General features: G+C 36.0%; 4 protein-coding genes across 7 annotated transcripts; all 4 read left to right on the forward strand.

Annotated features, from left to right (window-relative positions):
* Positions 1-1210: 1210 nt before the first annotated feature.
* On the forward strand, positions 1211-5290 carry LOC109155575 (ELMO domain-containing protein C-like). Its single transcript, XM_019303176.1, has 9 exons — positions 1211-1711; positions 2313-2419; positions 2574-2642; positions 2724-2839; positions 2994-3048; positions 4092-4212; positions 4385-4432; positions 4651-4745; positions 4962-5290. Exons 1-9 carry the CDS (start codon positions 1621-1623, stop codon positions 5058-5060), a joined length of 801 nt encoding a protein of 266 aa, XP_019158721.1. The 5' UTR covers positions 1211-1620; the 3' UTR covers positions 5061-5290.
* A 1662-nt stretch (positions 5291-6952) lies between these two features.
* On the forward strand, positions 6953-13017 carry LOC109155587 (dol-P-Man:Man(7)GlcNAc(2)-PP-Dol alpha-1,6-mannosyltransferase). 4 transcript variants are annotated; one of them, XM_019303195.1, is made up of 21 exons: positions 6954-7165; positions 7262-7347; positions 7632-7673; positions 7780-7825; positions 7946-8032; positions 8419-8474; positions 8659-8776; positions 9112-9170; positions 9416-9487; positions 9936-9999; positions 10103-10206; positions 10394-10465; positions 10605-10691; positions 10781-10848; positions 11024-11092; positions 11166-11248; positions 11358-11457; positions 12046-12111; positions 12216-12309; positions 12417-12543; positions 12677-13017. In XM_019303195.1, the coding sequence occupies exons 1-20, from the start codon at positions 7129-7131 to the stop codon at positions 12504-12506; spliced, it is 1500 nt and encodes a 499-aa protein (XP_019158740.1). In that variant the 5' UTR covers positions 6954-7128; the 3' UTR covers positions 12507-12543; positions 12677-13017. The 4 variants fall into 4 exon arrangements, with proteins under 4 accessions (XP_019158742.1, XP_019158743.1, XP_019158740.1 ...); XM_019303196.1 differs by having other exon boundaries at positions 12417-12541; positions 12671-13017; XM_019303197.1 differs by lacking the exons at positions 12417-12543; positions 12677-13017 and having other exon boundaries at positions 6953-7165; positions 12035-12111; positions 12216-12311.
* A 1053-nt stretch (positions 13018-14070) lies between these two features.
* On the forward strand, positions 14071-14858 carry LOC109155605. Its single transcript, XM_019303221.1, has 2 exons — positions 14071-14667; positions 14743-14858. Exon 1 carries the CDS (start codon positions 14122-14124, stop codon positions 14650-14652), a length of 531 nt encoding a protein of 176 aa, XP_019158766.1. The 5' UTR covers positions 14071-14121; the 3' UTR covers positions 14653-14667; positions 14743-14858.
* Positions 14859-15458: 600 nt separating this feature from the next.
* LOC109156145 (pentatricopeptide repeat-containing protein At1g02150-like) lies at positions 15459-18357 on the forward strand. The gene is made up of 2 exons (XM_019303997.1): positions 15459-15931; positions 16878-18357. Exons 1-2 carry the CDS (start codon positions 15545-15547, stop codon positions 18123-18125), a joined length of 1635 nt encoding a protein of 544 aa, XP_019159542.1. The 5' UTR covers positions 15459-15544; the 3' UTR covers positions 18126-18357.
* Positions 18358-22138: the final 3781 nt, after the last annotated feature.

The following is a 22138-nucleotide window of genomic DNA, read 5'->3' on the forward strand; positions in this document are numbered from 1 at the left end:
AACTTTGATTTCACAAGTCACGACTATTTGATGAGTATTTCATCACTTTTACACTTGACTTCTAAATGTTATATTTGCCACATTTAGCCATTTTAACAAAATCTCATAAAGAAACAAGTGAAGTGTGTTACATTTATAGTTCAAATTTATACATTTTCTTCCCCAATGGAGCTGAGGTATTTGTGCTAGTATAGTTTTTAAAAATGTGATGAGCTCCAATTATTTCCTATACCAAATCTGGCTTGAAGGACTAAGCGTGACAAAAATAATAAAATTGTGCACCAAATGTTACAGAAATAAAATTCATGAGCTACATGAGGATCGGAAATGACATTATAATTATGTAATCAAATTTGGAAATAATTGTGTTCATAATATTTATGGCAGGAAAGATAATTAAGGTATTTTATATACAACAAGGTCAAAATTTGATAATAATATCATTATTATTAAGAATTACCACGTAATCTAAACTAATAAGGACATATAATATTAAAATATTTTTACATTATCAATTTTATTTGATATACCCAAATCAATCTTCCCCTAAATCCATAATTTTACTTTTAGAGTATGTTTGGAAATCCGAAAAATGAATTCTATAGATCATTTTTCAGAGTTTTTCGGATTTCCAGTTTTTGGATATACCTGAAAAATCAAGTTAACGAATGTTATTTTTCTTATTGATTTGAAAAAATAAGCCTATTTTGAAGGAAAATGACTTTTGTCAAAATTGGTGGAATTCATTTTCCACAGACCAAAATCTTTTCCTAGTTGACAACAATCGTTTTCGACGAAAATTATATATTTGATTTACGACAGGAAACCATAAATTTTCTTTTTTTTTCAATTTTTAATAAATACTCCGTAACATTATTTTTAATATTAATATAAATATTTTATATTTTAAATAAAATAATTAAAATATTTAATTATACAATTTTACTCAAAATACAATCAAATTATAAATACTGAAAATAAAACTATTTTTCAAAAGTGACTCATTTTCTAAAATTCATTTCTTGATTTTCAAATATATCCTTACTTGAGAAATCTCGTGATATATCGAGTGGAAGTATAGGAGCAAGGGATTTCGATTTTGAGTGGGGAGAAGAATATTCAATTTTTTCAATAATTAAAGCCAAAAACTCGTGTATGAAACGGAACCGCTTCCTTATAAGTATCGCATTAAAATAAATAAATAATAAATAAATACTCCAATACTATTATTCTCTCCTTCCAATAACGGACGCATAGCTCAACTAACAGGGAAACAGTAGAGCAGAAGTGCAGAACAGCGCAGCTCCTCCCATATCTTCTCCGCCTACCAAATCTACTCAGAGATTTCCCCAGCGCAGAACTGTACAAATCAAAAATTTCGCCGGAAAATAGGAATCACGAGGGCGAACTCGCGCGTCTCTAACGCGATACAGAGGGGAGCTATTTCGGGAGAATTGAACTGGAAAGGAAGGAGCCGCGGATTTCTCGTCGAGTTCACCTCTGATGAATTCGCGTCTGCAATTCGATCCGCTGCAATCTGGACTGTTCGCATTGCTTCGATCGCGGGAGACTTAGAGAGACGAGTGTGACGGCGGAAGACGACAGTGTGGTGTGGGGAGAATGGAGGAAAGAGGCGGTGGAGGATCGTTTGTGGCGGTGAGGAGGATATCGCAGAGCCTCGACAGGAGCAACACTTGCCATTCTTCTTCTGGTAACACAACTTACACTAACATTATGAAGAAAGCAGAACAAGCGATCTTATCTATTAACTCGGTGCTGTGTATATCTGTTCCTAAATGTGTGTTGGATACTAGTAACTATTGCTGTCTCTCTATTTGGTGTTTGGAGTGAATTCTAGAGTTTCCGATATATGAACTGAAAATTAGGCTGGTTTCTGTTGATTTATGCCTAACTGCATTCGCATACTTGGTGAGATTGCTGATTTTATATCCTTTGTTTCCTCATTTTGGATTTCGTTGCAGTATTTTCTGTGGTGCTTTCATGAGGTTTTTCTTCTGACAGAGATAATTTGGAGGGAGATTGTGATTTTCTGTGTATATTTGCCTATTTATGATATTCTTTCTGGTAACACATAGTGAAATTCTGTTACATAGGTGCAGTTTTTGATCTACAACCTCAGTACCAGTACTTTGCCTTTTCCTGCAAAACTTGCATTTCCTTGTACTTTGTCTTTTAATTCTAACAACTAAACTCTCCTTTACTGTGGCATCCGATGTGCTGTAATAAAACAAGTCTGTATTAGTATAGGGTTCCTATTTTATTTAGCCTGTGGTTTTCTTTTGTTACCGCAGAGGTTGTGGCAGGGTCAGCTGCATGGCTTGGCAGAGGGCTTTCATGTGTTTGTGTTCAAAGAAGAGAAAGTGATGCTCGTCTATCATTTGATTTGACACCTTCACAGGTATAATAATTGAGTCCTGGGAATTAAGTTAAATGACATTGTATGCACCTGAATGCTTTGTCCATTCTCAATTGTTCACATTCTAATTAATTTTTTACCTGGAAAGGTTATGGCTATAAGTTGTTTTGATTCTTTCAACTTCTGGTGGTTTCAGGAGGAATGCTTGCAAAGACTACAGAGCCGTATAGACATTACTTATGATAGTTCACTTCCTGAACATCAGGTACTATGTTTAACAAGACCCTATAAAAGTTTATGGCAGATCCTTACCATCATCATTGCAATTTTTTCCTGGTTCCGACAGGAAGCTTTAAAAGCTTTGTGGAATGCCGCCTTTCCTGAGGAGGAACTCCGCGGCCTAATATCTGAGCAGTGGAAGGACATGGGTTGGCAAGGTAAAGATCCATCTACTGACTTCAGGTACAGCAATACTCCCCCTACCCCTTACCTTCTGTTTTGTTTTTTTTTTTTTTTTTTTTTGGCGAGTTGGATTTTAGCTTGAATCTATGAACTTTTTGTCTTACCAGTCTCACTTCTGTTATTTTATTATTCTTTTGTTGATTGTTTCATGTAGGGGTGGTGGATTTATATCACTGGAAAATTTGTTATATTTTGCTAGGAACTTCCCTGTAAGTTTCCATCTCCATCCTCTGTTCTTGTACTCTAGTCTATCACATCTGAATGAGTTTGATTACTTGAAACTAATTTTTTTTTTCTTTACATAGTTCCACTGTCACAGCATACTTGACTGAGTTATGACCTTATGGGTGCATCTATTTCCTTCAGTTTCTTCTACGTTTTTTGCATCCAAATTTCGCTCGTTATTTTTAGTGCTTGATAGATTGTACATTGTGTCTATTAGGAGTTGGTAGTTTCTGTTGTCTTTGGCATGTGTTAATGTCTTTCAATTGGATGGAATTGGAAACCCTTTTTCCTAATTCCAGAGATAAATGCAATTTATATTTCAATTCTAAGCCTTGGAAATCATGATACACTTTTGTTATTGCTTTTTCTCTGGTTCATTACTTCATTGCATTTTCCCTTGACTTCTTTGCTTTTCTTAGAACTCCCCCCAACACCCCAAGAAAAAAAGGGGAAAAAAAAGAGCAAAGAGCAGAAATCAAGTATCTCCTTTTGATCATTGGATCAGGAAATCTTTTACATTGCGGAGTTTATCTTCCTTAATGTATTTGTTAAAACAGATGGTTCAAGAGTTTGACATTGTTAGTATGCACAGGAAATCTATGTGTCCATATTCTCTTCAGAACATCTATGAATTATTCCACGCCTTATTGGACATGTTGGACCATTTTGAGAAAGAGCTAAATATGTTTAATCTAGGTGACTATCTTTTATTCAAGGAGCAGGAAATATAACAAGACATTCACCAAAACTTAAGGGCATATAGCACTATTAATGTGTCCCGACACTTGTAGTATTTTAATAGACCAACTGTCAGGCTCAGCTTTGTAAGGGATACCTACTGATGATATGTTTTGTACTTGATTTGTTTGGCAGGCAATGCAACATTATACTTATCACACACTCTTTCTTACCAACTTATTCACAAAGCCAATGTGTAGAAATTGTATACACAGTGCAATGTTATTATTTATGGTGCACACGCAGTAGGGTTTTTAATATTTTCACTTGCTTCTGATGTTATTTGCAGAAATCCTTCCAGGATCTTCTTCGAAAGCAGGAAGGTGACAGGGCCATGTGGGAATACCCATTTGCTGTAGCTGGTGTTAACATCACATTCATGCTTACCCAGATGCTTGATTTAGAAGCAGGCATGTCTCTCTCTCTCTCTCTCTCTGTTGTTGTTTCCTCATGTGAACTCTTAGACATCTCGAGAGAGTTTTGTGTGTATATGATTAAATGCATTGATCAACTGTATGTAGTCTATGGCTCTGAAATTTATAATAAATTCTTCAGTTAGGTAATTTTGCTTAAACTCTGCAGTAAAACCACGCAACCTGGTAGGAGCAGCCTTCTTGAAGTTTCTGGCAGGTAAATAAATAGGTCATGGTTTTAAGTCCCTATCACCAGCTTCTTCTTCTTTTGTAATTAATCTCTGCAACTTTTCTTCATAAATTCTCCATTTAATCCCTTTCTCCACTCAATGTAAAACATTTTAGTTTTCTGATGAATGTTTAGCTTATTTCTTGCTGTATAGGTTTTGTGCTTTTTTTTTCTTTGCTGAGTAAATTATTTTTCCCTTTGGACAGAAAATGAATCGGCATTTGACCTTCTATACTGTATTGCATTCAAGCTGATGGATCACCAATGGCTTGTCATGCGTGCATCATACATGGACTTCAATGTAAGTACTTTAATTTGTAGTGAGAGTTACTGTATAACTCTTGTTAATCATCATAGTTTGACTATCATGGTTGGAAAGCACATGTTTTGCATTCAAACAGCAACATTAATGGATGGTGACTATCATAGACAAAGCAATTTGGTGTTTTTTTAAAAAATAAATATTCTTGGCTTTAATTGTTTTAGGATTTCATTACTTTATTTTTCTCTTCCACAGACTGTTATGAAGGCTACACGGCGGCAACTGGAAAGTGAACTTCTACAAGATGATGTGACACGGCTGGAAGATTTGCCCTCGTACAACCTCCTTAGTTGATAGTTTTGTACTTCTAACGTTTCAGAGTGGAATCTCAAAAAGAAATGATTTCCACGTGCAAGATCTGTGGCATTTATTGGTTTTGGTTTTGGACTTTTTTTTTCTACAAAGGTTAATTCTCCCCTTGTTTTCTACTTTTCTTGGACTCAATCGTGCTTGTTAATGACATGTTTCACACTTTCAAGTCTTTTATCTTGTCAATGTTGGATGTGAAGGAAAGATTTTGGTCACACCGGAGACCGCACCAATGTAGTTTCAAGATCGCAATTAAATTATACCATGGATCTTGGTCTATCTTGCATAGTGGACTTGATCTAAAATAATCTTTAGATTAAAATTACTTGTCGTTAATAATTTGTGTCTGAAAATAAATTGGAAGCACATAACATGCTAACTGCAGATACGTAATATGTTAACTGCAGACACAATATTATGTGTTCGGAGTTAACATATTATATGTATGTAATTAATGTGTTATGTGCTTTTAATTTATTTAAGACACAAATTGTTAATTGCATGTACAACACATAATTTTTGGATCATGATTTATAATGCAAGTTAGATTCTAATTCATGTTATACCAATTGTTGCAGACCCCGGTACATTTTCCGTAATTCATGGATAAATCTAGTCTATTTTATGCTTTGTCATAATATATATGAGTTTTTTGCACTTTTGGTCCCACGACTATAGTGGCACTATTAGAATTGATCCACGACTTTCAGACCTTGCAATTTTAGTCCACGACTATTGTTTTTTTTGGCAAAAATGGTCATTCCGACCACTTTTCCGTCAAAATTTCACCGAAGTAAAATTTCTTTATTTTTAAGAAGGCTAAAGTTGACATGTTTAAGAGGCTTGTATTAGTGATTGTTGGCTGCCATATTTTGCAAATAAAGAATTGTTTTTTATCTAGGAAGAATTGTTAAGGGAAATGCCAAATTTAGCCCTCTTAAAAATGAAGAAATTTTACTCCGGTGGAATTTTGACAGAAAAATGGCCGGAAGGACCATTTTTGCCAAAAAAACAATAGTCGTGGACTAAAATTGCAAGGTCTGAAAGTCATGGATCAATTCTGATAGTGCCACTATAGTCGTGGGACCAAAAGTGCAAAAAACTCTAATATATGTCAAAAGTCTTGTTTTGTTTTGCCTAAACGATTGCTGTTTTGTGGTAGAGTATTGAACTGCACTTTTGGCTTCTGATGTAATTCTGAATGTTAAAACCGTTAGACTTGAACACAAGTACGTACAGAAAATAGTGCATAAAAATAACAACATATATACCAATTGAATTGGGGCTAGGAAGGAAAATAAGCAATGGAAGTAGTTTATAGCTTACATATCTCCACAAAAGATAATCAATTATAACTATTTTTTATACTTTGCGTCATCATCTTGGGAAAACACACAAATCAAAAAGTATAACACTTTCAATTTAGGCTGTGTTTAGAAATCCAAAATGAGGGGGTTGGACGGGGTGTGTTCCGAGAATTGTATCGATGCCATATCGAAAGATGAATGCTTCAATATTTGCTTCCATGGTGCCAACTGCAAACCCTTCGATCATAATTGTTTGGCTATGGCATATATGAAATGCGTTGAGGAATGCAATTCACCTACATTAACTTATTGTTCTTCTGCACCTGCACATTCTCTCATCCAACCTTTTAGCTGAATTACTTTAAAAGCTATCGTACTCATATTTGTTAAACACATAATAATCACAAAATTTTAAATTTAATTCTCTAAATAAATTATTTATTAGTCTTCTCAATTTAAACGGATCAACTATGAATAATATGTTGATTTAGGGGAGATGGTCCATGAACCACTTTGATTTTTGAGTTTCAATTTTATCGAATCATCTTAATTAAGATTTATACATATTTTAATCCTCTAGAAGATGTTTATTTGACAAATTTGGAAGGGGCAGAAGTGAAGTGAAATTAGTCAAATTACACCGTGGTTGCTTCTATACGTCGTCGTTTAGATTTCCGACTACCCAAATCGCGGAAGACAGTAACACATAAATCAGTTAAATCTCCCTCCGGTTGCTTCCCTCGACAATGGCCGGAAAGTCTGAAAATTTCTTCAAACTTTACGGTAATGCATCATACTCTCAGCTCCAATCTAACTTTTATTATGGAATTTGGCTGAACCAAAGACAATTATTGAAAATTCTGAGACGATCTTTGATAGGCTATGATCTGCTGTTGGCTTCGATCGCCTCCTTTTATGTCTTCGCTGTACCCTACACTAAGGTTGAAGAAAGCTTCAATGTTCAGGTACATCATGTTTCGTTTTTTCTTAGTCAATGAGCTAGTTCATATGCTGGGAGGAAAATTCGAGGTTGGGAGAACAGTTTCGTAGGAGAGTCCGAAGTGCAATGAGCTTGAGGAAACAGTTACGAGGGGGGAAATTTGCATTTGAGACTATTTCATAGGATTCTTGAGCTAGTTCAGTTGCCTTGTTATCAACAATTTATGCATTGGACCAGAATTGTTCAATCTTTTTCTTCTGGCTTTATTTTGATTGCATTGATGTTGTTTCACTTTTTTCTTTTTATTAGGCCATGCATGATATTTTATATCACAAACATCACTTAGAACAGGTACGTTTTTTTACTTTTATCTTTGTATTTAATTGGTTTCTTTGTTCGGGTAATCTTAGTTAATGATGTTGTATCTAAAGCTGTAACCTTTGCTGTGTTATTCCAGTATGATCATTTTGACTTCCCCGGAGTTGTTCCTCGCACATTTGTTGGTAAGTTCTCATCTGTTATAATATGTTTTGTTCTTTACTTCTTTTCAACATTTCCCATGTTCTTCCAAGCAACTTGTTATTTAATTATTCTATTTATTTATTTGTAAATAATTTGGTCAGGTGCCTTCTTTGTATCAATTTTGGCGTCTCCCATTGTCCTAGCAATGAATTTGGTACACTTGCCAAAGCTTTACAGTCTTTATGTGGGTGAGTTCATCAGGCATGTGAGCATTCTTGCATATGATTACTCATTTAAATGCTTTAATCTACCAGAGTGGCGTCTTTAACATGCAATTACTCTCAATTTTTTGATAAATTTTTAAAAGATGGTTTTTTGGTATCCAATCCCCCATTCTCTCTCTTCTTACGATATCTCTTTTCTGTTTTCTGTTTCTAAACGAATACAGTATATTTCTTTACCTCAATTGATAGAGGACTTGCATTAATTCATATTATCTGATGCCCACTGTTAGTTCTATATCAGTCTATCACCAAGTCTCTAATATGCATTACTAATTAATAATTTTACTATTCGCTTATGTGGTATATTTTCTTAATAGTCAAATGGATTTCCAATTTGTTTTTTTTTGCAGTTCGATTGGTCTTAGGCTGTATCACTTTGTTTACATTGCGGTTTTTTCGGGTACAGGTATGCAATTTCTGCGTATGTAAAAAGAAACAATGGAAGCAATTATCTGCATTTACTCTTCTTTGTGCATTTCTCAAACACATGAATCTTCTTTTCATTAAAAAAAAAAAAAAAGAAGCTTTAATTCAAGCTTTGAAACCATTATCTAACAAATAGTAATCTGAATTCAACTTTGGCCAAGCAGATCAGAAAGAAATTTGGATATCAAGTTGAAGCATTTTTTGTGATCCTGACAGCTTCTCAGTTTCATGTACTGTTTTATTGCTCTCGTCCTCTTCCTAACGTGTTGGCATTTTGTTTAGGTGAGACTTTCTTTTATCTCTATATACAAATTTTCTTTTCAAAATTTCACTTCTTGATTATATATCCATCCACTCTTTACACATGTCCACTGTCCCAAATAAGTTGATAACTTATTATTATTTGATAATATTCGTATTATCCTCATATCTGGTATGTTGAAGTAAATCATAGACCAAAGCACCATGTGCATAATAATTTTATTTTTCCTTATGGAATATGGGAAAGAAAATTGACAATGAAAATAATTTTCTTTCACCATGAAGTAATGAATCATAGATCCCCTCAGTTGAGAAAGAAAATAATTTTCTTTAACTCACATTTTTGTTTCTTGAAGTTAATTTGGCATATGGATTTTGGCTCAGGGGGAGTTTCTATGCAGCATTAAGATGTTTGGTATGTTTGTTACCACTTAACCAGGAACTTATTCTTTGACTTCTGCATCATTCATTTGCATACTTGCAGTATCATTCCTATATTTGTATTTACTTCTGTAATTCCGAATTACATTTCTAGTATATATATGTTATGAAATTTGTAAAGTCCCATCATATAATCTTTCTTTTACTTAGCTTATGATAATAGTCATTATATTCACTTTGCACTAATTACTTAAAGTGCTTTAATTTTCTAATTTTCAGATTTTTGCTACAATCATCTTCAGATGTGATATTTTATTGCTTCTTGCCCCATTGGGCTTGGAACTGTTGCTGGTATGAACTTCTGTGTAGCCAATCCATGAAGTTATATTCCTTCATACTTTTCACTAATTTTTTTTTTTTTTTTTTCCGGGTTGAATTAGCTAGCAGGCCGTCTGCTAATCAAGTAAATTATGTACGTGTCCCATAGTGTGTGACACATTGACATTAGAATGTAATAACAAGGATAAAATGTTAAATGTTAGAGGATTGAGATTCGAAATTGCTAACTTAATGAAACAGATATAGGAAAGCAACTTTTGTATGAAGAGTAGAATTTGGTATGCAATGGCGGTTTCTTTGGAGAAAGAGAGTTTAAATGTGATAGAAATCTCAATTGAAGTGATGCTTCTTCTTAATTGAAAGGATATTGAAGAACAGAATTCTAAAACATGAAATCATGACTGATAAATTGTTTTCATTGTGCTATATATCCTTTTATGGAGATTTCTTATAACTGCAGACAAAATCAATTTCTCTGTGGAAGGCAGTGATATCCTGCTTTGGAACTGCTTTATGCTGCATAGGTTTGTGAAATGCATTCTGGGCTTGGCATTTTGTCCCGAGACTCCCTGCTAGATTTTGTTGTTGCTGTATTTATCTAAAGTAATGCAATTCTATACCATGCAGGTCTTACAATCGTGGTTGACTCTGTCATGTGGAGGAGGTTGTTATGGCCTGAATTTGAGGTTTTCTGGTTCAATTCTGTGTTGAATCGGAGTTCTGAATGGGGTGTATCCTGGAGGCACCACATATTAATTTGTGCATGCATTTCTTTAAACTATGTACTTGTAGATATATATATGCCTGTGCATTGGCATATATATAGTGTAGTTTCTTTTGCTTTTGCCCCGGCCCGTAACTAGAAGCACAAGTTCTTGAAGTTTCCATTATCTATTCTTCTTCCTTATTACTTTTCAGACACATCCTTTTCATTGGTATTTCACTTCAGCATTGCCCCGCTCATTACTTGCTTCTTATCCCCTCTTTGTGGTGAGTTTATTTCTTAAATAAGTGCGGTACTTTACCTTGAGTTCAAACTGGGCTTACTTCTTAATTGCCTATCCTAAATGTCGAACTCCATGATTTTGCATGCTCTCTTTATTGCATTTGATGTGGTTTTTCGTTGCAGCTTGGAGTTTTACTGGACAGAAGGATTTCCTTCTACGTTCTTCCAGTTCTCTCATTTATTTTACTGTACTCGAAACTTCCACACAAGGTATTGTGTGATGACTTTTGTAATACTGTTATTTACTTGATGCTAATGATCGGAAAAATGTTTTATTTAAATTGTTGCCGATGCTGCAGGAGCTCCGTTTCATCATCAGTTCCATCCCGATCTTCAACTTGTCAGCAGCAATTGCAGCAAGCAGATTGTATGTGGTGGCTTCATTTTCACTATGGAAATTGTCAATGATTCGAAACCCCTTCAAAGCGTTTCTTTCTATTCATATTAAATGATGCATATTCACAATAACGGGGAGCCTTCTGTATTGTCTATCCTGTAGTTGCTGGGTCTGATTCTAATTGTAATTTCAATTTCGTGTATAGGTATAATAACAGGAGAAAGAGTTTCTGGAATCTTCTCTACATTGGTATGCTGGGATTGATCTTGGGGAGGTACCGAGGTTACTTCATTACGTTGTGAAGTGTACTGGTTTTTTTTCACACTTTAAAGTTTTTCATTTTTTAGTCTAGGATGCACGCTGATTTTTTTCATGGCATCATATGAGAACTATCCTAGCGGCTATGCTCTAAAAGCCTTGCACAGTAGGGGTGAGTGAACGTGCTCTCTTTCTCGAGCATTCTTCTATAATCGAACTCTGTAGCCGTTTCATTGACAAGGTTTACATGATTGACGTCCTAGATATCTGATGCTTTTCAGGCAACATGTCAAACTATGTAGATGAACTCCAGGTTCATATTGACACCTTCTCAGCAATAAACGGAATTTCCCGATTTTGTGAAAACGGCTATCCTTGGAGGTAAACTTACTACTTATCCTAAGCAGTGTTGCAAAAATCCCGCCAAGGCATCGATTAATTGGCGCCTAGGCGCTGGTCGGCCGCCTAGCGTATCACCATAATCTGTGGTCTACGCGACTGGCCGACTAGGCTGCCTAAGCACCGCCTAGGCCTCCTAAGCACCGCCTAGGCCGCCTAAGCAACGACTAGGCCGCCTGGTCGGCTGATTAGCTATTGTTCCCTTTTTTAAATGGGTTATTTCACTCAAAACGACATCATTTTGAGCGAAATAACCCTAACTTGTTCAAACTTTAGATGTTTTTTAGTTTAATATTTAATATTTTAGTATTAACTACTAAAGTATTAAATAGTTTATATTTATCAAGTTTTAAAAAATCTAAACAAATTTTTAAAAAATTAAAAAAATTTTAAAAAAAATACACGGGCTCCCAGGCGTTGATTAATCACCACCTAGGCACCCCCCCGAGCACCCAAGAAACGCCTAGCGATTTTTCAACCATGATCCTAAGTAAATCTTTGGTCCCGCTCACTATTTTGTACTGCAATTCATGATGTGCTCTGTTACATGAAGATTTGACTGTGGTTCAGGTACTCGAAAGAAGAAGGTATTCATCTGGAAGAGTTTCAGAACAGAAATTTCACTTTTCTTTTAAAGTAAGTTCCATGCTATATTCATAACTTTGTAAAGCCGCCTGCATATTTTGCAGCTTTTCGAGTTTAGTGAGTAGACACAGAACATAATGTGTGTCGTATTACAGTGAACACTCTGTCATCGAGGGCTTCAAATGCCTATTCACTGTGAATGGATTTTCGGGAGTTCGCCTGCAAAAAGGATTTCCTCCTATATCACTGGTTACAATTTTCTTATTTCCAAATCGTAGTTGTGATTTGTAAAACGTGGAGGATTCAATTTCCTCTTTTGTTTCAGACAAGGATTTTACGTGTCTATGTTTTCACAGGTGAAGGAACCGAAAGTGTTTGTTCATGGAAGTATAAGAAGTGCAGACATTATGCATAGAAGTTGGCCGCAGTGCACAGCCATATCTTGAGAGATCCCAATTGCTTTTGTCGAAATTCAACTGCCCGGTATATTCTCAACAATTTCCTTAGCGCCCTCCCCCCTCCCCCCTCCCCATTTCTACCATCCTTTAGAACAAGAAAACGTAGAGTTAACTAGAAAAATATGACATTTTTTAAAACATTCTTGCATTTGTGACAGCCGATCCCTTATATGTGTCAATCTACCATGCTTCGTGATATTTGCTATTCTAAAAGCTGGAAACACACTGGAAAGGTTAGTCCGTCGTGGAACTCTGGGCATTACGTATTTACGTCCACTTAAACATCAACCAGACTCCTGTTCAAAGCTCCAAGAGTAGTACGTTTTGAAAACTCGATAACATATATCTATCTGTTTTCTGGTAAAAGCGTCAATTTCTTGGGATATTCTTGACAGATTTATCAGAAAATTCGTGTATCCCTTTCCCATACACATTTTGGAACATATTTTGCAGGAAATATTGAAACTTGAAAGAGGCTCCTTTAAGTCTCTGTTTCTTATTTTTCTTCTTTTTACCTTACCTGGCAAGTGGCTTCTTGTTATATTTGCTCTTCATCAAGCTGCATAGGTTCATGGTAACTTGTAGCTAATTTAAATTTGGATTATAGCTTTCCCATGATTACTGATGGCAGTAAAATGGATGTATATTGATCCCCCAATATTCTGAAAATTACTATATATAGACTCAGAAGTCAACTGGCATGTGAAAGTGAACATTCTTTGATTTACGAGAAAGTTTGCAGTTGTTATCCAAATGTACATTTTGGGTTAATATCGTCTTGTTGTGACTCTAACTGACAAATGACCACAATGAAGTAAACCAATTTAGGTTGTTCATAGTTTTTTTTTTTTTTTTTTTTTTTTTTTTTTAATTTTTTTTAATTTTTTTTTTTTTTAAATTTTTGGGTTAGATCACGAGGTGTCCTGAGCAAGTCCTAACTGTAGGAGGCAACTTTAAGCCTGTACCATACTTAGACTAATCTCTCATCGGGCCGGCCCAATTAAGGAGCAAAGTGCTGGCCATATTAATTTTTCCATACAAGAGGGGGTTCGAACTCCCGATCTTTAGGTTGTCCATAGTTAACTGACTTAAATAAAAAAGGTTAATAAGCAATTCCCACAATGAGGTAAACTAGCCTAGATTGCTTATACTTTTAAACCAAAAAGTTTAATAGGCACCTCTCACAAGGAGGTAAATCATTTTAAGTTGTCCATAGTTAATCAAATCAATATGCAACTTTCATAAATGACAAATTTGAAATCTTGTAATTACTAAGCTAACTGTCCAACCAACTCGATTAAGTTGTCCTCAATAGTGACCACCATTCTTGACAATAGACAAAGACTGACCATTTCCAACACAAGCCCATCCCATAAATCTAACAATGCCGTGTTGATTATTCAAAGGAATCTTTCACCCAATGGTTTTTCGACATATTGCATTTTACATAAATTCAGTGAAGTACTCATAACTCACAAGTCAACTGATCAAAGTTTCCTAGAAAGCACACAGGTTTGACCTTAGAACACTGCACTATATACAAGTATATATGATCCCAGTTCCTCAAAGTCTCAAACACCCCAGATTACACATCTCCTTCAAGATGGACAACCATGGTGCCACACAAAGACCAAACCTTTCCCCCTCACCATCTCCTCAACCCGACGAAAACCCGAAAAAACACCATCCCCTCACCTTCCAGATTACCTGCCCTTTCAGCATCCCCTCCACCCCTGAATCAGCTGCATCCAGGATCATCACAAACCTGGGGAAATTATCCCTCTACTACTTCGAATTCATATGGCTCGTCCTCTTCATCGCCCTCATCCCGGAACGCAAGGTCTCCTTGATCATCATGGTTGCGACCAAAGAAGCTGCAATCATATACACACTGCTAATGCGTGCAGTGCCTGCATCTCTTGTTCTGGTTCATCGGGTTCTTGATAGGCGTCTGGTTCTTTCTCTCCTGGGTTTTGGCACAGTGATTGCCCTCATTGCCACTCATTCTGGGCTTCATCTGCTCATCACTCTGGCTGCTACTATCCCCATCATCTTAGCCCATGCAGCCTTATGGTGTGGTTGGGTGGATGCTTGTGAGAACAATAATGATAATGAGTTTACTCCCCTTGTTTAGTACCAAGTCACGTTCGTATAGTGGCTACAGATTTTCTTGTAAATCAAAGTATGGAATACTATATTATGTTTCCACTTTTGCTTATTTGCTTTGGGGAATAAAGCCATGTGTTTGGCAGTATTTTGACCATCAATTAGTTTCTAAGGTTGTATGTATCTATGGTTTATACAAGAGAAATGAAAAGAAACACATTAAACTCCTATAAAGAATTGGGTCAAACAATTCCTTATTAAAACAACAATTGGAGAGCACCCTTTAAGCTTTGGATCTTCCAATCACCCCTCATGTTTTTAGTGAAAATCTAACTCCTATTCTGCAGAACCCTCATTCTGAGACTGAAACAAGACTTTCGAGAATTTCATGAACCATTGAACTTAAGTCAATCAATTTATTGATACTTAATTAAAGATTTTTTTTAGATGACGAGAGAAGCATATCACCACTATCAAGGGTATATAATCGATAAATTATGTCCTTGACTCTTTGTATAATAGTTCACAAAATTATCAACCGTCTAATATGGAAGGTCCGAAGGATTCACCTATTTAAGAAGTTTATGAGTCATCGTAATTTATCTTTCCATCATCCTAGGAAAAAGGTAAACTTTACAAGGAATGTGTTACTTTTTAAAGAATTTGTCCACTTTAAACATAATTCTCACACTCTTAGACTGCGACTGTCGAAGTTACTGTCTACTAAACCAGTAAGCTAAGTCAGTGATGAAAGTAATTTTCTTCTTTAATCTTACAAGTAATACCGAATATTATAGATTTATAGACTTGATTTTGGCGGAGAAAACAACTTGTCTTTGTGGTCTTATCCTAATATGAGAACGAAATCCGGGAAACCCTAAAACTGCGCTTCTGAGCTGACAGAGTTAAGCCTCAAGAACATGTTTCTCCACCCCGTCACCACCACCACACCGCCACTTCACCGCCGTCTTTCGTTCTCATCATCCATCCCCAATTTGCTCCCATTCCCTTCTGGGTTCTCAACTTTAACTCTCCTAAATCCACTGAAGAGCCGCCGCAAGGGCCTAGCCATCACATGCGCTTCCATTTCGCAAGTCCACAGCTATGGCACTGTCGACTACGAGAAGCGGCCAATGCCCAATTGGGGCATCATTTACAAGAGAATATCCATGATTGAATACCCGCAGAAGGGCGCTTCTACTGTGCTAAACCAGTGTGAGGATGAAGGCAAGAGGATTTCAAGACTGGAGCTTTTGTTCGTCGTTAGGAAGCTCCGCAAGTTCGGGCGACACCACCTTGCTCTCGAGGTGAAAATCCCGCCCAAAATTTATCTTTTTTTGGATACATTTCTGTGCTTCTCATCGACCCAGTATTCATATTTTCCATGATTCTTTTATAGCGAATTCTATATGCATAGAAAGAATGCATCAAATCTTTGAGGGAAATGGGACCCTAGCTGGTTTCAGCTTTCATAGCTGACCGGCTTAAATCAAGGAGGCCAATAGGCCGCCCCACTGATGAGTCGAACTTGTAATTTTGCGGTTACTGTCTTACGGGTGTGCTTTGGGTAAATTCTGCATTGTGACAATAGCTAGTTCTCATAGTTGACTAGTTCAAATCAAGAAGGTATATGCTAATAGGCCGCTCCCACCTGGTTGGCCTGAGTGGCCGTGCATTCTTGTCCCTTAAGAGAGGTCGGGAGTTCGAACTCCCTCTCGTATGGAAAAACTAATCTCCCAGCACTTTACCTTTAATTGGGCCGGCCTGGTGTGAACGGGGATTAGTCTGAGTATGGTACGGGCTTAAAGGGCTTAAATGTGCCTCCTACTGTTAGGGTCTGGTGTGAACGGGGATTAGTCTTAGTATGGTACAGGCTTAAAGGGCTTAAAGGTGCCTCCTACTGTTAGGGTCTGCTCAGGACACCTCCTACAGTTATGGTATGCTCAGGACACCTCGTGGTTTGACAAAAAAAAAAAAAGAAGGCCTATGCCAATAGGCCGCTCCCACTTGGTTGGACTCAAACTTGTAACCTTTTCGTTACTGTCTTATCGAGCCAACAGTCTGACCAACTTGGCTGGGTTGCCCCTCAATACTTTCTATTTGTTTGGAGTAATATTGTAATATGATTAGTGTTATAGTGTATATGGTACTTCAATGATCATATTGTTCTTAGATTAGTGTTATAGTGTATATGGTACTTCAATGATCATATTGTTCATAGATCAAGAATGAACTTCTTTGTTTAACTTGAAGGTGTGTGAGTGGATGAATGATAGAGCAGAGAGGTATAAAATAACCACCAGTGACACTGCTATTCAACTAGATTTGATCTCCAAAGTGCATGGAATCTCGAATGCCGAGAAGTACTTCCTCACCCTGCCAAATTCGCTAAAGGACAGACGAATATACGGGTCGCTCTTGAATGCGTATGTTCGTGTTGGAATGAGGGAGAAGGCCGAATCTTTATTCGATGAAATGAGAAACAGGGGCTATACTAGGAACACGCTTCCTTATAATTTGATGTTGAACCTTTACATGAAAGTTAAGGATTACGACAAGTTGGATAGTATGATATCCGAAATGGACGAGAAAAAGATTTGGTACAACATATTTACTTATCATATCTTGTTGTCGTCCCATGGGTACCGAGGGTCGATAGAGATGATGGAACGAACGTTTGAGCAGATGAAGCTGGACCCGAGGATCAACCCGAACTGGAGTACGTATGGCATAATGGCTTCGGTGTATATCAAGACGGGCGAGTTGGGAAAAGCCGAAGAGTGCTTGAAAAAGATGAAGTGTATAATCACGGGTCGGGATCGTACCCCTTATCACCATCTCTTTAGTCTTTATGCCGGTGTTGGTAACAAGGAGGAGGTATTCCGGATATGGAATGTCTACAAGTCGAATTTCCCCTTCATTCCAAACTCGAGCTACCATTCAATAATCGCGTCTTTGCTGAGATTGGACGATGTTGAAGATGCGGAGAACATATTCGACGAATGGTTGTCAGCAAAGTCGAGATATGATCCCCGAGTGGCGAATCTTCTGCTGGTTTGCTATGTGAGGAAGGGGCAATTCGAGAGGGCCGAAGGGTTCTTAGCCCAAATAATAGACGCCGGGGTAAAGCCGAACCCGAAGACATGGGAGATTCTCGCCGATGGGCATATCAAAGAGCGGAGAATCTCCGAGGCTTTATCCTGCTTGAAGGAGGCCGGTTCAGCCGAGGGATCTAAAAACTGGAGACCATGGCCCGCAACTATATCGTCTTTTTTCAAGCTTTGTGAGGTAGAAGACGATACGGAAAGCAAGGAGCTACTGATCGAGGTGTTGAAGCAAGCCGGGTGTCTTCATCCCGAGGACTATGTGTCTCAAATCCCGACACCCAATGGCTCGAATACTAACAACGAACCCGACACATGGGAGGAAGACTCATTCCTGGATAACAACGACGATAAAAGTGGTGACCTCCTTCTCAGTGAACTACACGGGAGCTTATGATAACTTCTTTCGCTTATCCTAACGTGATAGATCGCGGGCACTATTAAGAAATGTAGATTCTTTTACAGTCAGAAAATTTTCATTTAAGTTTATATCAATGGTTTCTGCATCTTTTTAGTTCATGGATAAGCATTAGGGGCTTCATTACCCTTGGAAGCATAATGTACCAGGGGTCCCAAAATGGAAGCTAATGGTGATATTGATTGTAAATAAATATTGGTTCCCGTTGAGTTATCTATTGGCCTTTTTATTTTTTCTTCCAAAAGGCTGAACCCTAACCCTAAGAGCCCCTATAAACAACCTAAACTGATTTACCACAAATTTCACCAAAAACGTACATCCACGTAGCAACTACTGTACTGTAAACTTTAATGAAAGAAAGGGTTATGAGAGAAAAGGAATTGAAAGAGTAACCCACCCGTCGGTGATAGCTGCATTCAATTATCATCAAAATAAACCTAATCCACACACACAAAAAAAAAAAAAAAACATGTTTTGCACGGGACGTTGTCTTACAATTGATCGAACATGTTTGATTGGTCGTTTGTCATCTTTGGTCCTACGCCCACTCAAATGTTGTACCCGGAAGACTTCATTCTTAATTAGGTTGTACCAAGACGGCTCCATATCATGACAGTATTGTGTGAATCATAACAAAAAGTACATTTTTAATATATTAAAAGTACATTATTCGTGTACTGAATGTACATTATACAAAATAATGTATTTTTAGTACTCAAATAATATACTTTCTCTGAATACAATGGATATTTTTATAATATACTAAAAGTATATTATTTATGTACTGAATGTACATTATTTGATAGTATGGCCCACACAAGTGTGTGGACTCCACACAATAATGTTTGCCTGGATTGTCGTTGTAACATGCAAGATATTATTTTCGCTCAATTTCTTGCAAATTAATCATTAAAACTTAAGAGTATTGGTTTATTGAATTTTAGTAAAATGTACCAATGCAACCCGTTGCATAAGACTAAATAATATATATATATATATATATATATATATATATATATATATATATATATATATATATATATATATATATATATATATATCAATTGAAAACTTTACTCGTTTAATAGTGAAAAGTTATCCTAAATATCACGACCAATAATATTTATCGATGAACAAGACAAGACAAGATCCAGGTAACGTGCGTCTCTCTTTCTCTCATGGGGTCTTTGCCTCTTTGGACGTTTGTAGGTGAAGATATTGTGTTGAGAGTGCGTAGATATGCCCCCATATGGCTTCAAATAAAGTTGTACTAAAAGGGATTGTACCACAACTTTGAAAACTCCACCGCTCCTTTTTTGTTTATTTATATCTTTTATACATAAGTTTCTCAAGTTACGGTAGAGTAATCTTAACTTTCAGTTCTCCGTCATAAGAATCATTAGAGGATGTAAATCTGAATCACATGAAGTCATGAACAACTTTTCAATCAGTCCTCCGCCTTAATTACCTAGCCCCGACGGGCTCCTATTATGAAGTATTAAATGAGAAGGTAAATCTAAGGATGTGTCTGAACTTGTACATATGTTCAATTTCCAAATACTTTTATACCCTTGCCCACATGCAACAATATCATACTTCTCTTTTTTATTCTTAGCAAAGCAAAACTATCAACTTATTTTAGATTGATCAACCAGTTGAATTACGTCTGGGGCAGAGGTGTACTATACATACATGACACATACATAGGTAGATGAAATTAAAGATGGAGAATAATAATGGAGGTGAGGAAATATATAGTAGGAAGGAAAGGGAAGAAGTCACATGAGACCACACATGGGCATGCAATTGCAAGAAGAGGCTACAACTATTCTAATGTCATCATCTCACCACACAATTTTTTTTTAAAAAAAAAAATTCTTGGTACACTACACAACACCACATTGTACAGCTTGGAAAATTAGATGGACCCAAAAAAAAAAAAAAAAAAACACCCTTACACGACATGCTTTGCCCTTGTTGTACTCCAAGCAAAACATGCCTACAGCTTGGCATTTATGCTTCCTTCCACTTTTTCCCAACCACCCTTTTCCATTTGCATGGCCAATATATTAGGGGAAAGTTTAAGATATCGATTACCATCTTTTTCAATAATACCGAGTATAATTATTTATAATACGTCTACAATCCAAACATTGTCTTCATAGTATTTGATATTGTCTAAGGATGTGTTTGGTTTGCACATGAAAATCGGAATCAGAATGGGTATCAAATACTTGGTAACGATAATAGGTTTTGGTGAAAGTATTTTGCATGTTTGATAGTAGGATGGAATGAGAATGATTATCAATATTATTGTTTGATTATGTATGAGGAATAATAGAAAGAAACCCTTATAGGGCGTTTGGTTCATTGTAATTTAGCTGTAGTTGAATTGCAATTCAATGGATGCCTCAATTACGTTACGTTGTTTGGTTGGAGGGAATTGCAATTCTCTTTTTGTTGAATTTGAGAAGGGGGAAACATATGAAATGACACTACTACCCTTGGTTGTTATTACTATTATTATTACACAAGGGTATTTTAGTCTTTAAACCACTTATTTTCTTCTCAACTCCAATAATTCTATTTCTCTCCACCAAACAACGTAATTTGAATTCCTACTTTATTCCCATCTTATTCTTTTCCTACTGAATTACAATTCCTTTCCCCTAATTCCTTCCTTCCAACCAAACGCTACGTTATTGTATTAGGGAATGTGTTTTTCAATTAAGGGGGTAATCAAAACCCATAGGGGTGTTCTCAAAACCTGTCAACCAAACAATAACAGTGACTTTGATACTCATTCCTGATAGATAAACCTGTCAACCAAACACACCCTAAACAGTAATATATTTGTGTTGATTGATATATATATTTTAATTTTTTTTTATATATATATCTTCATGTTGAGATACAAAAATTCCTTTGAGATTAACCTTCTTTAATTTATCCATCTAATAATTTATATAGAGAGAATATATACAAGCCAAAGACCTTGTGGTCGAGTGACATAACTGTGACGGGAGGTCATAGGTTCGAACTCCAAGATCAAAAGCACTCAAAAAACAGAGGGTATATATAAATAGAAATATATATATATATATATATATATATATATATATATATATATATATATATATATATATATATATATATATATACACTAACACTATTAGATTAATTAAATTTATCTTTTAATATATTTGATATATCAGACTTTTTCAGTTTCATCGAATTATATCTTGACTCATGAACTTACCCCTAGGTTTATGAGGAGGTATAACAAATCAATTTAGTTTCAAGATTCAATACTGGTCTATACACTTTTGTGCATAAAAAGACCAATGCAAATCCATACCCCAAAAAAAGAGAATAACAAAGTAGATGCATAGTGGAGAAGCAAATAGGAGAAAATTAAATCTTATTCCATGTGCAACGTAACGTGGTTGTGTACTGTAGATTTGATCCCAAAGTATATAGTGTATATATATATATTTATTTATTAAGGTGTGATTAAATAAGAATATAATACACAGTAATTAATTTGGATAATTGTGATTAATGAAATAATTTAAGTGGTTATTATATTGTTCGATTTGATTGATTAATATCGTTAACAGCACGACACGCTACGTTTAATAAGGTAATGTATATGTGTAACAACATTCGAAAAGACGTACGTTGACAAGCTAATGTCTTGGTAAGAAAAGTATAATGTGGATTACTTCGCTGTTATTTATAGGTTTTATTAATTTAATTTGTTGTTGAAGGGCATCAATCCAGCGATTATGAAGTGGTTAATAATAATTAAAATATAGCCAATGACAGAGGAGAAGTGACATAAAAGATCATAAAATATTTGTGAATACACATTTGCTTTACTAAATTATACTCCGTATTTATTTTTGGATTAAAAGGAGCTGAGGGATACCCTAACTAGGATGTCTTTGTGACCTTAATTCGTTTTACTTTTAACTCGAGACAATATTATT

The sequence above is a fragment of the Ipomoea nil genome, unplaced genomic scaffold (assembly GCF_001879475.1).
Source record: "Ipomoea nil cultivar Tokyo-kokei standard unplaced genomic scaffold, Asagao_1.1 scaffold2704, whole genome shotgun sequence".
NCBI classification, from domain to species: Eukaryota; Viridiplantae; Streptophyta; class Magnoliopsida; order Solanales; family Convolvulaceae; genus Ipomoea; species Ipomoea nil.

Excerpts from the sequence above, each read along its gene's own strand:
- LOC109155575 (XM_019303176.1), top strand. The coding sequence starts at position 1,621 with ATGGAGGAAAGAGGCGGTGGAGGATCGTTTGTGGCGGTGAGGAGGATA. Across the intron at positions 1,712-2,312 it reads CACTTGCCATTCTTCTTCTG|AGGTTGTGGCAGGGTCAGCT; the intron begins GTAACACAACTT and ends TTGTTACCGCAG. Across the intron at positions 4,746-4,961 it reads CATCATACATGGACTTCAAT|ACTGTTATGAAGGCTACACG; the intron begins GTAAGTACTTTA and ends TCTCTTCCACAG.
- LOC109155587 (XM_019303195.1), top strand. The coding sequence starts at position 7,129 with ATGGCCGGAAAGTCTGAAAATTTCTTCAAACTTTACG. Across the intron at positions 8,777-9,111 it reads CGTGTTGGCATTTTGTTTAG|TTAATTTGGCATATGGATTT; the intron begins GTGAGACTTTCT and ends TGTTTCTTGAAG. Across the intron at positions 11,093-11,165 it reads CTGGGATTGATCTTGGGGAG|TCTAGGATGCACGCTGATTT; the intron begins GTACCGAGGTTA and ends TTCATTTTTTAG.
- LOC109155605 (XM_019303221.1), top strand. The coding sequence starts at position 14,122 with ATGGACAACCATGGTGCCACACAAAGACCAAACCTTTCCCCCTCACCA.
- LOC109156145 (XM_019303997.1), top strand. The coding sequence starts at position 15,545 with ATGTTTCTCCACCCCGTCACCACCACCACACCGCCACTTCACCGCCGT. Across the intron at positions 15,932-16,877 it reads GACACCACCTTGCTCTCGAG|GTGTGTGAGTGGATGAATGA; the intron begins GTGAAAATCCCG and ends TTTAACTTGAAG.